Below are 15,018 nucleotides of genomic sequence, written 5' to 3' on the forward strand. Positions count from 1 at the left end.
AGACTAACAAGTTGAAAAGAATCCTAATAAGGGGTATATAATTTTTTTAAACAATTTTCTGTGTGATGAGTTTTAGTTATAAAAGTGGTTATCTAATGGTTTATGAGCTTGCAAAGAATGGCATATACATTTTAAGGGATAGGAGATTTGTAGTTAAGTATATATCATCATAGTAGATGGTTCCCCCATTGACTGATGCTTTACCATTTCACTCAGCTTTTTTGTATTTCACATTATTGGTTTATTTTCTTAGGTTAATACTGTTTAAAGCATTTTGATGTCAGCTAAAATTTAAAGTGTTTTTTTCTTCACATTAGAGTACTATCCCACCAGTTGCATGCTATAATCAAACACAGTATTATTTTGAGCCAGATTATCCTAAAGCATAAACTATTCCCTGGATCCAAATGTGCCTAATATATAATCAGGATTTAGAATGTGCCAGATACTCCTTTCTTGGAAGCTGCCTTAACTCTAAATCAACAACATTACTCGTATTACTCATGAGGTACCCATAGTACATTACTTAAAAAGTTCCTTATCAAATGGCACTCTGAGTTATCAAGGAATTGTTTGTTTACACTTTAGGAAGACTTGGCTCATAATTTGATAATGGACAAACATATCAAAATCTATTTTATGCTCTATGCATTAATTCAGTTAAGTGATACAGAAAAAGTATACACATTTTGGTGCCAGGAACCTTGGGATAAGAGTAAGAAATCAGTACAATACAGAATAAACCATTCACACAGAAAGTCAAAGGATCCAGGTTCACAAATAACATGATTTAACATTTTTAACAATGTATGACCAAAAAGGATGTGTCCAATGAAGAAGTAAAACAATTCCTCTTAAATTTCCCTTTAGTGATCTGCAATATATTCATAATTTTGTTTCTGATAAGAATTTTTTACATCTATACCTTGGAAGAGTACCATATTTTTGAAAATCATATAGTATTTGAGGACAATATATAAACAACATAATTACCATGAAAATAGTTAACAGAAGAATCAAATTTAAAAATTTTAGCTAAAATTTGCACAAGGAAGGACTAGAACACACAGGTTAGAAAAAAGTACATGTTAAAGGGAACATTGAATTCAAATATATAGTAGATTAATAGCCACAGATAAGTACATAATGCTTGTTAAATGTAAACTTCATTGTTTACTTGGAACAATGAAGGCATCTAGTTGTTGTTCAGCACCCACCATGAAGCTGAAAGGAAAAATATAATTTTAGTAATGAAGTCAACTTGATAGTTGATACTTTATTACTCTGTGAAATATCAATACATGAGTGAGAATAAATGATTTCACCTATCCTTTGATGCACAGGAAGAAAGCCAAACAAATTCATTATAGCATTTGCTCCACATTGTTTGGGTTATATATGATTGCTTATGTGTAAATTAAATAATAGAAATAAGTGTAAGTCTCACCTCTGAAGCCTTCCTAGAGTACTTTATGAAGTTCTGTTTTCTTTCTAATCTGGTCACCTAGGGCATTTTTCTATTACATGATTTTTTGCCATATAATTGTATTTTGCCTTGATTGGTTCACATGAATGTGGTATGTCTTCCATCTAGTGATATTCTAAGCTTCTTGAAAATGGAGCCATGTTCCCCCCCTGCAGAAATAGAACTGTATGTTATAGTAACATTAAAAAAAATGAAAGCTAACAGAATCAATCATAGAATGCTAGAAAAGTTTGTTTTAAGTGAAATTTTTGTATCTTCAATTCTCTTATTAAGTTCAAATTTGAAATTAGAAATATATTCACATTACATTGCAGGGGAATTCCCTAACAGATCAAAGAAGGAATTAAGTTGATTACTAGACTGTTACTAATGGTTTTATAACATTTTCCATTACCCAGGAATTTTCTTCCACCTAAAGATCTTCTGGTTCCATAGGCAAATGCAACAGCTTTCATATTTGTTTGGCATAGATTATTATTATCATTATTTTTGGACCAGTTCTGTGATTTTCTCTGTGTAGGGAACTTCCAGTGAGGAAACTCAGGTATTGACACATATATATTATTTAAGGTGTCTAACAGAATTAGCCTCTTGTATCTCAAAATACCAGTAGTTTCCATATAATGTGACGACTTCAACATGAAAATTCCTTAAGTTTAAGGATTCAGATTGTGCAAAATACATTAATATTCTTAATTTATCAATGTACACATGAATTATTTAAAATGTTATGTTTCATATGTGCTCTTGAAATAGAGTGGAAGAGACCTCTATAGTAGAAACAGGTTAAAAAAAAGTTAGTGCACCATGTATCATTTGATGGTGACTGGAAAGCAGTAGTTAACAGATATAACGGATGACTTGTCATAGGAAAGACATGGCCAGAGTGCATATAACCAGCCAAAAACAGTATTTTGCTGGTATGTTGTATGAACTTTCTTGTGGTATCTGCTTCCATCTTTACTATTATATGAAATATGTACTAATTAATCTCTCATAATATTAATTCTGTATATAGTGTAGAACCAGATATAAAATAAAGGTTTATGATTGTTTGTTCTGAATAACGAGTATCTTCTCCATCCCTACCTTTGGCTATCCTCTTGTGTATCTTCTTTAGGGTCCACAGTTAGCAACATATCAAATATTTTACCCACAGTATGTGATGTGTATCCTATAATAGTTATAAACCAGTAAAATAAATATTAGTTTGTAATTTCATGCCTGTAATAGGGTTGCTTTATTTCCTTATATTGCAACTTAGTTTTTTTGGTTTTTGTTTGTTTGTTTTTTGGCGAGGCAGTTAGGGTTAAGTGACTTGCCCAGGTCACACAACTAGTGTCAAGTGTCTGAGGCTGGATTTGAACTCAGGTCCTCCTGACTCCATAACTGGTGCTCTATCCACTGTGCTACCTAGCTGCCCCTATATTGTAACTTGGGCAGCCCAGCAGTCTTGGGAGAAAGGTAGTTTTATTGAAAATAAGATTGCTTCCTGGGTTTAAAGAATCACATAAAATGAGTATTTTATGCTTCTCACCTGTTTGTTAATGGTGGTCTTATTATCCTTTACACATTTTAATATAAGGTTTTTAGGTATCATATATATGCATATATGGGCTGTGTATTTGCCAAATGTTTCTGTTTCCTATTTTAATATATATACACAGTAATTATTTTAAGAAAAACTGGCTAATGCAAAAGGTATGCCTCTTCAAATTGAAGTTCTGGCATTTATACCTTTATACCAAATTTACTTAAACTATTGTGCTTGCTAAACATACAGCTATATGAAAATTAATATTAAACAAGTTTAGCAAAACCTAATAGGAAATCTATTTAAAGCTAATTAAAGTTTTGAAATTAGTGGTAGGAAATGGAGAACCACCTTAGTATTGACCAAGATTGACTTTTTCCCTTCTTCATCTGTTAACTTGGAATACCCTTAGTTGAAATTGGGAAAAATAATGCTAGATAGCAGCAAAATTTATTAAGCAGCATTAAATCACATTTATTTGAAGTTGAAAGAAGAAGAGATCGAGTTAGATTATCAGCTCCTTGAGGGCTGTCTCTTTGCCTTTCTTCATACCCCCAGCACTTAGCTTAGGGTCTAGCAAATAGTGGGTGCTTAATAAACGCTTAATGACTACAGTTTTTTAGAGGGTGTGATATATTTTCTTTCTATTTCAACCTTTCTAAAGCCAGAAACAAAATAATTACTAGAGTAAGACAGTGTGACAATAATATATCTTAATAGTTTATTGAAAATAACTTTTTATGAAGTAGTTGTACCAAGTTGCCTGTTAGATTTATTCAAATTCCTTTGTTCTTGCCATACTCTTAATTTTCCTAATCCCTTATTACCTTTCTCTTTTTTCTAAGTTTTTCTTTCTATATTTACTTTATATACCCAGTTGTCATCTATGATTTTTTTTGGGGGGGGCTAGGCAGTGGGGTTAAGTGACTTGCCCAGGGTCACACAGCTAGTAAGTGTTATGTGTCTGAAGCTGGATTTGAACTCGGGTCCTCCTGAATCCAGGGCTGGTGCTCTATCCACTGTGCCGCCTAGCTGCCCCATCATCTGTGATTTGTAAGGCATTCAATATTAATAGCTCATTCAGTAGTAACATGGCTTATTGTGGCACTCATCTCCTGACCCAGCAAGTCTCCCAGTGCATATCCATTCTGTTGCTAAGGCCTGTAATTTCACCTTTGCAACATGCCTTGCATACACTCCCTTCTCTCTGACATTGTCACCACTCTAGTGTAGGCTTTTATTACCTTGTGCCTGGGCTATTGTAATAGTCTGCTAGTGGGGTCTGCCTGCATCAAGTTTTTTCTACTATAATCTATTTTCCATTTTGCCACTGAAGTGATTTTTTGAGCACACAGGTCTAATCATAAATTACTGAAACTATTCAGTAAACTTCCTATCGACTCCAGGATCAAATACAAAATTTAGCCCTCTCTTACCTTTACCTTACTCCCAGATAGGTACTCTTCAGTCCAGTGACACTGGCTTCCTGGCTGTCCCATGAGCAAGACACTCCACCTCTGTTCTAGGATGTTTCTCTGGCTGTCCCCCATGCAGGCCCTCCTCAGCTCTAATTACTGACTTACCTGGCTTCCTTTAAGTCCCAACTAAAATCCCATCTTTTATTGGAAGCCTTGCCCAAACTCTTAATTCTGCTGCCTTCCTTGTGTTAATTGTCCGTCATGTCCTGTACGTAGCTTACTTTGTATATGTTTGTATGTTGTCTCACCCGTTAGATTGTAAGCCCCTTGAGTGCAGGTACTGTCTTGCCTCTTTTAATATCCCCAGTACTTAACACAGTGACCGGCATAAAGTAGATGCTTAATAAATGTTTGTTGATTGATTACTCTTTCTCTGACATATTGCTTGAACCAGGTGGTAGGAAGCAGAAAATGGCTATAGTGGTAAAGATAAAGGACCATGAAATCTTGTATCAGTACTCCTAGGATGTTTCAGCTATCCCAAAGATATGTTCTAGGTGTGAAGATAGCGCTAGTTACCTGAGAAATTTATCAGCTAATGCATTATATTCACAGATGTATAGAAAAATTATAAAACATGAAAGGAATCTATATTACAAGCTTTCTCTTCTCATGCCCCCAGTGGACTTCATTATATTATAATGTTTAAGTCTAATATAGTTATGCTAAAGATGAAGAGTTTCAATCTCGTTTGCTTGCTTCACTAATTCTCACCTTCACCTTCCCTTGAGCTTCAGAGTATCCAGAGTTGAGTGAAATTATGAAGCCACAAACTGATTTAACCACATGCGATATGACTTGCTATTTGAAGCTTATTCTTGATATTTAGAGAGAATACCCAGAACTGTGCATTCATTGAGTTTGTTTTCTCCAGGCCAATACTGAACCTATAACTGAGACCCTACAGATAAATAAAAATGGTCTGGCAAGGTCTGTCAGCAGGAATCTCAAACATTTAATTATCGGGCTCCAGAGATTCCACATTTGGTTTGAAGGTGAGGTTCAAGTTAGCTTAAGAGAGGCCTGAAACCTTTGGAATATTATATACTTTAATTTTTTTTCTCATTCCCTCCAAACTGTACATTTGAAATTCCATTTCACCAAATACTCATAATGAAAATCTCTCCATAACATTTACAAACTCTAGCCTATCACCTAATTCACTGTATAAAATTACAGTATGAGAGAATTGGAAAATCTTGGTGTTTATTCTAATACCATTTTGACCTATATTGGAATATAAGCCACTTTTATTTTGTAAGGAAGCATCTGCTCATGTACTGATTCCTCATAATTCTAAGAATCATGGACAAAGCTTTTCCTAAATGGACATTTGAGTTGGAGGGAAAGGATATGAAAAACAAATCACTAGGTAGTATGGAAGAAAATGATAGTACTTGGGGGCGGGGGAGATAAAACAACATGCAAAAACTAAGAGAGGTAAAGCCAGCATAGTTACCAGGAACTAGCATAGTAGACGTGAGTTCTGGAGTTTCCAAGAAATCCACATTGCTCCTTTGGAATGCCTTGCTGTAATTCATCTGAAGGTGGCTGTATAAACAATTACATGTCAGTGCATTTTCATTTATCTTTTTAATTTTTCCAAAATAAAATACAACAGAGACTAAAGTCATATGTACCATAGGATTAGATATGAAAAGAGCTGAATAACAGGATTTTTTGAGGGTCATTTGGCTTGAAAGACTAGTGATACGTGAATGATAATCAAGAGAATCTGAATTCTCTAGTGGAGGTGGAACACTAGGAAATTCACTTAAGTTTTAGCAAGATTAAGTTTAAACAAGTGGAAAACATCTTGATTAAATATTGGGGTAGGCTACTATATGAGATTGGTAGCTAGGTGGTGAAGTGGATAGGGTGCCTAGAGTTAGGAAGACTCAACTTTGTGAGTTCATATCTGGCCTTAGACACTAGCAGTGTGACTCTGGGCAAGTCATTTAACAATCCTGTTTGCCTCAGTTTCCTCATCAGGAAAATGAACTGGAGAAGGAAATGACAAAACATTCTAGTATCTTTGCCAGGAAAACCCCAAATGGAGTCATGAAGTGTTGGACATGACTGAAATAACAAAAATCACGTGATGTTACGGATTTCATCCTTGGAGTTTTCATTTTTTATTTTGTTTTGCTTTGTTTTTAAACCTGTCCTGAAGAGTTTAGGCTTGCAGGCAAGAGGCTGAAAAGAAAGAGGTTAAGTGTAATTTTGTGATCTTTTTACGCATATTCCATGTTATAATGAGACCCATTCTTTTCTAAATTGACAGTCTTCATTCTCTAATCTTTTATATAGCCTGAGGGGAAAATATTTGTGGCTATACACATTATACTTCAAATGCTTAAAAGATGTATGGTACCATTGGTGTGAGTGCAACATAGTTTGCCATTCCCCCATGGCTTAACAGAGGCAGTCTTCATGAGGTGCTATGACCATTAAAAAAAAAAAATCACCCAGTGACCAACCTGAGAAGTAGCATCTTTGGTTTAGTTAGGCCACTGAATAAAGCAATGTGTCACCAGACCTGTATTGGAACCTTTCCAGGTTGCTATAACATGGCAAAACTAATACTTTGCTGATATAACCTTTGAGAACTGCCTCCACAAGACAGAGGCATCAGAGTAGGAGGTAGTATGGTGCAGTGGAAAGAATGTGGAATTTAGTGTCAGAAGGCTTGGGTTCAAATTCCAGTTCTCTTACTTGTGTACCTTCATTACCTTGGGTAAATAATCCTCTCTGACCTGATTTTCTCATCTGCAAAATGGGTTTCAACTCGAAGTCCATTCTACATCTGACTTACATCAAACATATGTAGGTTAAATTGTATGTGTATGGAGGTGGATGTGGCTTCTTATATTTTGTAAGAAAAAGAAAAATATGGGCTGTTCTCATAGTATAATACTATAAGTTTGTTTCAAGGCCAGGGAACTACATGACCACAAGACCAAAGAAACATTGGTGGAGAATCTAGAAAACTAAGAAAACTTGGCGAATGTGAAACCATGAATTTCCAGAAATACTGGGGTCTGCCTTCATTTTGTTTCCATGTGATATTTTTACTTCCTCAGAAGCATCTGGATTGGGGGGGCCTGGGTGGTTTTGGAGTGTTCATTAAAAACCAAGTATAACAGTATCTTTTTCAGGGCTATCCTTAGGCAAAATATATGATTCTTTTTTTTTTCTTTTGCTAGTCCCAGTATTATTCTTTCATTCTTCATAGCTGCCCATCCCCGTACCAGGTAATAGAGGTATCTTCCCAGCACTTCTGAAATCACACCTACTTTTTTGGTCTGTACATAAAAACTGAACTCGCTCTTGACTTACCTATTCCACATGCTGCTATTCTCCCAGAACTCATAAACTATAAAGCGAGATTCATTTGAAAACTTCTGAATAGAAACACTGAATTAAAAAAGAAAAAATACAGTTAGCTGAAGGATTCAAAGAAACAAAACTATATCTGTATGTATCATAATCATAGTTCACATATTTAGCATACAAAAATCTTGTCAGTGTAAGGTAGTATTCCCATTTTATATGTGTGGAAACAGGTTTACGGAAGGGAATGATCTCAACCATGGTATGTGGATGAAAAAATACTCAGTTTAAAAAATTGTTCCAGATACCTGTATGATGTTTTTTTTTTAACTTGAATTTTTCTGTTTTCTTTTGGGATCGGGTAGACACAGCCTGTAGAAGCAATATGTGGTGTGGAGGGCAGGCTTTAGTGTCCTGATGACCTGAGTCCTGCATCTGACATCCTACCTATGTGACCAGGGGACTAAAGTACTTAATTGCTTAGAACCCCGGTAAACTCTTGAAGATTATAAATTACAGAAAAGTTGCCAATACACTTCTGTGGAGGGAATATTACACATGAAATTGCAGGTCAGGAGAAATGAATCACAACTTTGCAGAGACCAGACATGGTAGTTTTTAGACTTAAAATTGTTAAGTTTAAATTATTGAAAGGTAGCCTAGACTAGACAGGAAACCAACTTAAATTGGAAGAATTGGAGCTTCTCTGTTGGAGAATTGACTACCTTGTTTTGAGTCAGACTTGAGCAATTTAGGGACAAATGGCATTATCTTTGTTCATTAGGTATAGTGATGTGTTTACAGAGGCTGACTCAAATCTTAAGGTTGGCTTTTGTTCCTATTATGGAAACACTGTGATAGTGATTCTGTCTGAAGAAGACAGTTATCATGATTTTTAAAAATTGTCCTGGATCCTAAGTTTTAAAATTGGCCTCAGTGCAATATAATTGTCTGGAAGACAACATTCCCCCTAAATTTTAAATACATAGCTTCCTACCTCCATTTTCATGAGTTGCAAATACACAATCTTCAAGGCAAGTGAAAGCTGCTTGTTTCTAGTTCACTGATCAGTTCTTAGTATACAATAATCATCAGTAAAGAGATATAAACAATTAAAAGCTGTAAAATCCTGAAGTTGGAAGCATCTGATGGCATAAATACACATGTTTATAATTAGGGTACAATTTATATATGCTCAAATGGGTTTAACTCATGGATGTGAGTATTCCAGCCAGTAATGCAGAGAATAACCCATCTAGTGTGACTTGATAGTCAAGAAACATTTATTCAGCATTCATTAGATATAAGGAAGGCATTGTACTATCTGCTGTACATGCAAAAATGAATTAGACATGAACCCTGCCCTCAAGAAGCTTACAATCTAGCTCTATAAATTTGGCTAATAAAATTTATAAATTAGCCAATAAAGTTAAAATTTAGCCAGTAAAATCTTAAAAAAAAACAAAAAACAAAACATTAAGCATCTGCTATGTACCAGGCACTGTGCTGGGTGCTGGGGACATAAAGACTGAAATAATACCTACTCTCAAGGAGCTTATGTTCAATGGAAATGTGGTTTTTAGATCTGGAATGATGTAACTGAGTCTGTCACTTTATAGTTGAAAGTCCAGAGGTAAATGACTTGTCTGAGATCAAACATCGCCAAACTACAGAATCTCAAGAGTTGGAATGGACCTCAGAAATCATCTAATCCAAACCATACCTGGCTAAGCTTCCCTTCTGGGGCAGCTAGATGGTCCAGTGGATAGTATTGGGTCTGGAGTCAGGAAGACCTCAGTTCAAATCTGGCCTCAGATACTTATTAGCTATGTGACCTTGAGCAAATCACTTAATCCTATTTGCCTCAGTTTCCTCACCTGGAAAATGAGCTGGAGAAGGAAACTGCAAATTACTCCAGTATCTTTGCCAAGAAAACCCTAAATGGGGTCACGAAGAATTGGACATGACTGAGCAACAAGAGTCCCCTCTAGGACATCCCTGATTAGTGGTCATCCAGCCTTCTCTTAAAATTGTTTTGGAGATCTTAGGCTAGAACTTATAAGTCCAAACTCCTAATTAGTGCTCTTTTTACTTATACCTCGTTGACTCACACTATTTTAGTAATAGCACTATTGGTGAAGAGTTGTAGTGATAAAGATCTCAGAAACTTTTTAATCAATGTAAAAATAAAATGTCTGGGGATGTGTTTTAGGATATGTATTCCTGCTGCCTCACCTCTAACACATTGTCCTGCAAGATAACATTAACTCTGAAACTCGATGTCCTCAGTACCCTCTGCCCCTGGGATCCCTTTCTCCCTGTGATTGGAGAGGGTTCAAGTTGGACAGTGGAGAGCTCTCCCAGATTCTCCACTTAAAGAGGACAGCCATCATTTCCCAGTGGGCTGCACTCCTCTTGGTCTTTTGTCATGTTCTCTCCTGCATCCCCTAATCTTCACCCCATTCTGCTGCTTTTTTATGAGTTGTGTTCCCCCATTAGACCGTGTGCTCTTTGGGGGCAGGGACTGTCTATTGTCTTAGCACAGTGCCTGGCACATAGCAGGCGCTTACTCAATATTTATAGACTGATTGACTCTATTGGGTACACCCTCATTTTCATTCGGGGGAGTTTTGGGAGTGGGGTAGAGGTTCCCAGAAAGACCCTTGATAGATACCTCTGCCTCTCTTGGTTTGATTCCCTCCTCAGGAAAAAAAAGGAGCTGTTTTCTGGCAGACCTCGAGACTTCAGGAGGTACAGCCTTCCTCACAGTTTAGTCTAAGCCTTGGTCCCTTTACTTGAAACAAGATCCTCCTCCTCCTCCTCCTCTTCTTCTTCTGCTATCACCACCATTGTTCCATCCCAAGGAGACCAGAACTTCTAAACTGCTCTTAGCTTAAGATGATTCTTATTAAAACTATTTTTGTACCCAAATGACCTGTTAATCAAGGCTATCACTTTACACTTACTACACCCTCATTTAATTTTATTTAAAATACAATATTTAGGAACATCAAAGTGGTGTCATGGAAAGAGCAGTGTCTGGAGAGCTGGCAGAGCAAGGCCCAATCCAGTATCTGCCCCTTGACTAGCTGTGTGACTACTTCACATCTTCAAGGCTTAATTTCATTTTCTGTGAAATGAGAATAGTTAGACTTGCATTTTGGGTAGTTATAAAGAAAATGATAACATTTTGTCATATAAATGTGAGTTATGTATTACTCAAATGATGTCTTTCACCATCAAGATTAATATACATAGATTTCCAATTTTTGGAAATTTTGTATAAGTGGTTTGAACAATGCAAAAATGATTATGTTGTAACATGTACATCATTGATGTGCTTAATTAGGAAATGCAAACACTTTTATCTTGCAGTTTAAAATATTAAAATATTTTTGGGTGTCAGTTGTCAGTGAAACTTTTTTTCCATCTGCAGTATGATACTCATTATTTGAAATTTAGGTCATTGAACACAATTCTATAAATTGAATATCTAATAATGTTTACTTTTAAGACTTAGGGAAATGTTTCTTATCCAAAGGAGCTCATATTTTTCTAAACATGAGCTAAGTGTGAATGGTAGTTGGGTAGTTGGGAACTGTAGTTCTTTTACTATTGTCCTAGGGAGACAACTTCTGTTTTATAGGTGCCCTCAATTGGAGGACAAGTGAGTGTCTTTAAAAGGAAATCATGTACTGATTTATTCTAATTGGGAGACAGACTGAATCGTTGAGAAAATAACAAAGACTATTTCAGGAAACTAGAGTGTGCACATTCCTACAGAGACTTTCCTTAATTTTCAGATTAGTAAACCTAGGCACTATTTATGATCTACATGACCTTGAGCCTTAGTTTCTTCTTTAAAATAGGAACATCAGATTGTTGTTCCAGCCTTTCAGTCATGTCCTCCTCTTTGTGACCCCTTTTGGGGTTCTCTTGGGAAAGATAACAGAGTAGTTTGCCATTTTTTTCTCCAATTCATTTTACATATCAAGGAAACTGAGGCAAATAGCATCAAGTGATTTGCACAGGAGATTGGATTAGATAAACTCAAAGATCCGTTTTCATTATGAGTTTTTTTTTAAAATAAAGTGATTTATCTAAAAGTGACCACTAGGTGACACTATGATACACATAAGTTTTAGATTTAGAGACATCTCCCTCCCAAATGGTCACACGGACCATACACACTGTACATTGACCCCAATATAGTGATGTCATTTTGATCCTCTGAATATGAAGGACAATAACCAACCAACCACTTTTTCTTTTACTACTTTTGCCCAGTTATTTCTGTTCTATAGGTTTTACCTTTACATATCTGTATCTATATATCTTTTCCCATAGGCAAATCTAGTATAAGTCAGCCAGGAAAGATGTAACAAAAGGCTCAGATTTACCAGGGAGAGAGCCTTATCAAGTTATTTACTATTCTTATGAAAATTTCATTCCATTTAGTCTTCATTGTTTTACTCATTTGGTTCATCATAGGATTCAGAGTTGTAAATGACCTTAGTCATCGTTGACACCAACACTCACATTTGGCAGATGACAAGCAGAGTGTGGTGAAAAGAACACTAGATGTAGCATCAAGAAAACTTGGCTTTAAATCCCAGTTCTGCCACTCGTGTTACCTTGGGCAAATTCCTAAACCTCCTTGGCCCCCAGTTACTCATTTAGAGTCCCTTCTAATTCTAAATCTGTGATTCTGTTACAATCAGAAAAGTAAATGAGTGGAAAGAACGCTGAACTTGGAGTCAGATGAGACCTGTATTCCAATCTTTCCTCTGACACTTATAAAATGGGGATATCTATAGAAAGCATTTCACTACACACTATACTATACACTATATACTATAAAGATAAAATGAGATAATGATGTAAAGCAGCAGTTTTCAAACATTGTGGTCTGAGAACTCCTTTTCATTCTTAAAAATTATTGAGACCCCTTCCCTCAAAGAACTTTTGTTTATGTGGATTGTATCTATTAATGTTTACCATAATAAAAATTAAACATCTTAGTGTTGTTATGAAGAAAGTTTTGACATCATGGATGCCTCGGGGGATAGTGCTTTAATACATATATTATGTCATTTGATCCATACAATAACCTGGGAGGTAAGTTCTTGTTTTATTGTTATCCTCATTTTATAGATGAGGAAACTGAGGCTAAGAGAGGTTTAAGTGACCTGTCCAGAATCACAAAGCTAGTAAGTGTCTGGGCAGGATCTGAATGCAGATCTTCCAGATTCTAAGTCCATTGCTGTATTACTGTGAAGAACAATAATTTATAGTCATTATGATGGTATTGACTCACCAAGAAAAGGTTAAATGTGTGATAGAAAAATGTACATCCATAATGGCTCAGAACTCTAAGGATCATCTTATAGCTATTTGGAAACTTTACTTACCTGGAAATTCCAAGCTTTTGTTCATGCACCTACCTTAGCTTTTAATTCCTTTTCTCCTCAGACCTAACTTAAGACTCAGCAACATCTTTGAGTTATCAAGGTAGTTACTTTGGGTTCTGTACTTAAGGGGGCCCCCACGCTGCTAGCAGTGGGGCAGTGACTTAGCAAGGAGAGAAGAAAGTGGTTGGTACTAAAAAGACTTAAGACTCTTAAAAATGCAATCAGCCTACTAAAAGGGAAGGGGAAAGTGAAGATAAAGCAGATACATGGCAAAGGATGGGATTCATAGCTATGTAAAGGCACCCTAATCAGCAGTCAAGAATGGGCCAATCATGTGAAGTGAATTAGACTAAAGCTGATGTCATTAGTGACCATCAAGAGAACTAATCAAATGGTACAAGTGGAAAATTGAGTTTGAATAGGCTGATTAGTATTCTTTCTGGTTCAGGTTCCATTTCTCTGAAGTTCAGTTTCTGACAGTTGGCTATTTTGGGATAGTCATGATAAAAGTAAGAAATGAGTAAAAGCTCTACCAATCAAAAAGGAGTGAAGAACCACTAACAATCATACTTGTCCTGCTAAAGAAGAGGACAGGCTAAAAAATTGAAATTTTCAAATTCTAGAATCGCTGAATTTCAGAGTTGAAAGGAACCTTAGCAGTTATTTAATCTAGTTCATATTTGGTTAAGAGTCCTTTCTGCAACAAACCCAGTAAGTAAACATTCTTCACTTGAAGACTTCCAGTGAGAAAGGACCTTTTACCTCCCAAAACTAGCCCATTCCACTCTATTAAAGGGAAGACATTCTATCCATCATTTTATTTGATGCATGAAATAAGCTTCCATTTCTTTATGTTTAAGGGGCAGCTGGGTGGTGCAGTGGATAGAGCACCAGCCCTGAAGTCAGGAGGACCTGAGTTCAAATCTGGCCTCAGACCAAACACTTGACACTTACTAGCTGCATGACCCTGGGCAAGTCACTTAACCCCAATTGCTTAGAGGAAAAAATCCATTTTGTGGTTATTGAAACCATAGAAGGACAAGAATTGCAATAGAAGCCATGTCTCTACTGCTACTTGATTCTAGTATCCTATAGAATTGTCCCTGTTAAAGTGTCATATACATGTCATTTATTATGATTATTATAATCTTGTGAAAGCAGTGTTTCAAGATTATTTCAGCAGCTATGTGTAGGGTGAATTCAAGTGACTGGATTATACAATTTCAAACTATATGTCATCCTTTCTCCATACACCTCTTGGTTTTTCATTCTTAAATGTTTCCCTTGGTTTCCCGTCATACAGTTCAATCCCCTTATCTCACAGATGAGGAAACTGAGGGTCGGAGAGGTTGTGATTTGCCTATGGTCACATAGCTGATAAATGAGAGCCAGGATTTTAAGTTGGGCCCTCGGATTTCAAATCTATCACTCTTTCTTTCAGTTGTTTGTTGTTCAGTCATTTTTCAGTTGTGTCCAACTCTTCTTCATGACCCCGTTTGGGGTTTTCTTGGCAGATACTGGAGTAGTTTGCCATTTCCTTTTCCAGCTCATTTTAAAGATGAGGAAACTGAGGCAAACGGTTAAGTGACTTGCCCAAGGTCAGATAGTGAGTGAGTGTCTGAGATCAGATTTGAGCTCAGGAGAATGAGTGTTGGTCTCTATCCATTGTGCCACTTAGCTGCCTTTCTACTGTACTCTTTCTATTAGACACCAATTCTACTTAACTCCAGTGCCTTCCCTCTGTTGATTATTTCCAAATTACTTTACATGTAGCTT

General features: G+C 36.2%; 1 protein-coding gene across 1 annotated transcript in view; it reads right to left on the reverse strand.

Moving 5' to 3' along the window:
• Nucleotides 1–988: 988 nt before the first annotated feature.
• Nucleotides 989–15,018, reverse strand: part of NECAB1 (N-terminal EF-hand calcium binding protein 1) — a 203,585-nt gene continuing 189,555 nt past the window's right edge. The window contains exons 11-13 of the mRNA XM_027856976.1: nucleotides 7,838–7,915; nucleotides 5,958–6,049; nucleotides 989–1,224 (exon numbers count right to left, since the gene is read on the reverse strand). Of these exons, the coding sequence (XP_027712777.1) occupies nucleotides 1,196–1,224; nucleotides 5,958–6,049; nucleotides 7,838–7,915 (199 nt within the window). The 3' untranslated portion in view covers nucleotides 989–1,195. The remainder of the gene's footprint in view (nucleotides 1,225–5,957; nucleotides 6,050–7,837; nucleotides 7,916–15,018) is intronic.

The sequence above is a fragment of the Vombatus ursinus genome, unplaced genomic scaffold (assembly GCF_900497805.2).
Source record: "Vombatus ursinus unplaced genomic scaffold, bare-nosed wombat genome assembly UNPS02011767.1, whole genome shotgun sequence".
Classification (NCBI taxonomy): Eukaryota; Metazoa; Chordata; class Mammalia; order Diprotodontia; family Vombatidae; genus Vombatus; species Vombatus ursinus.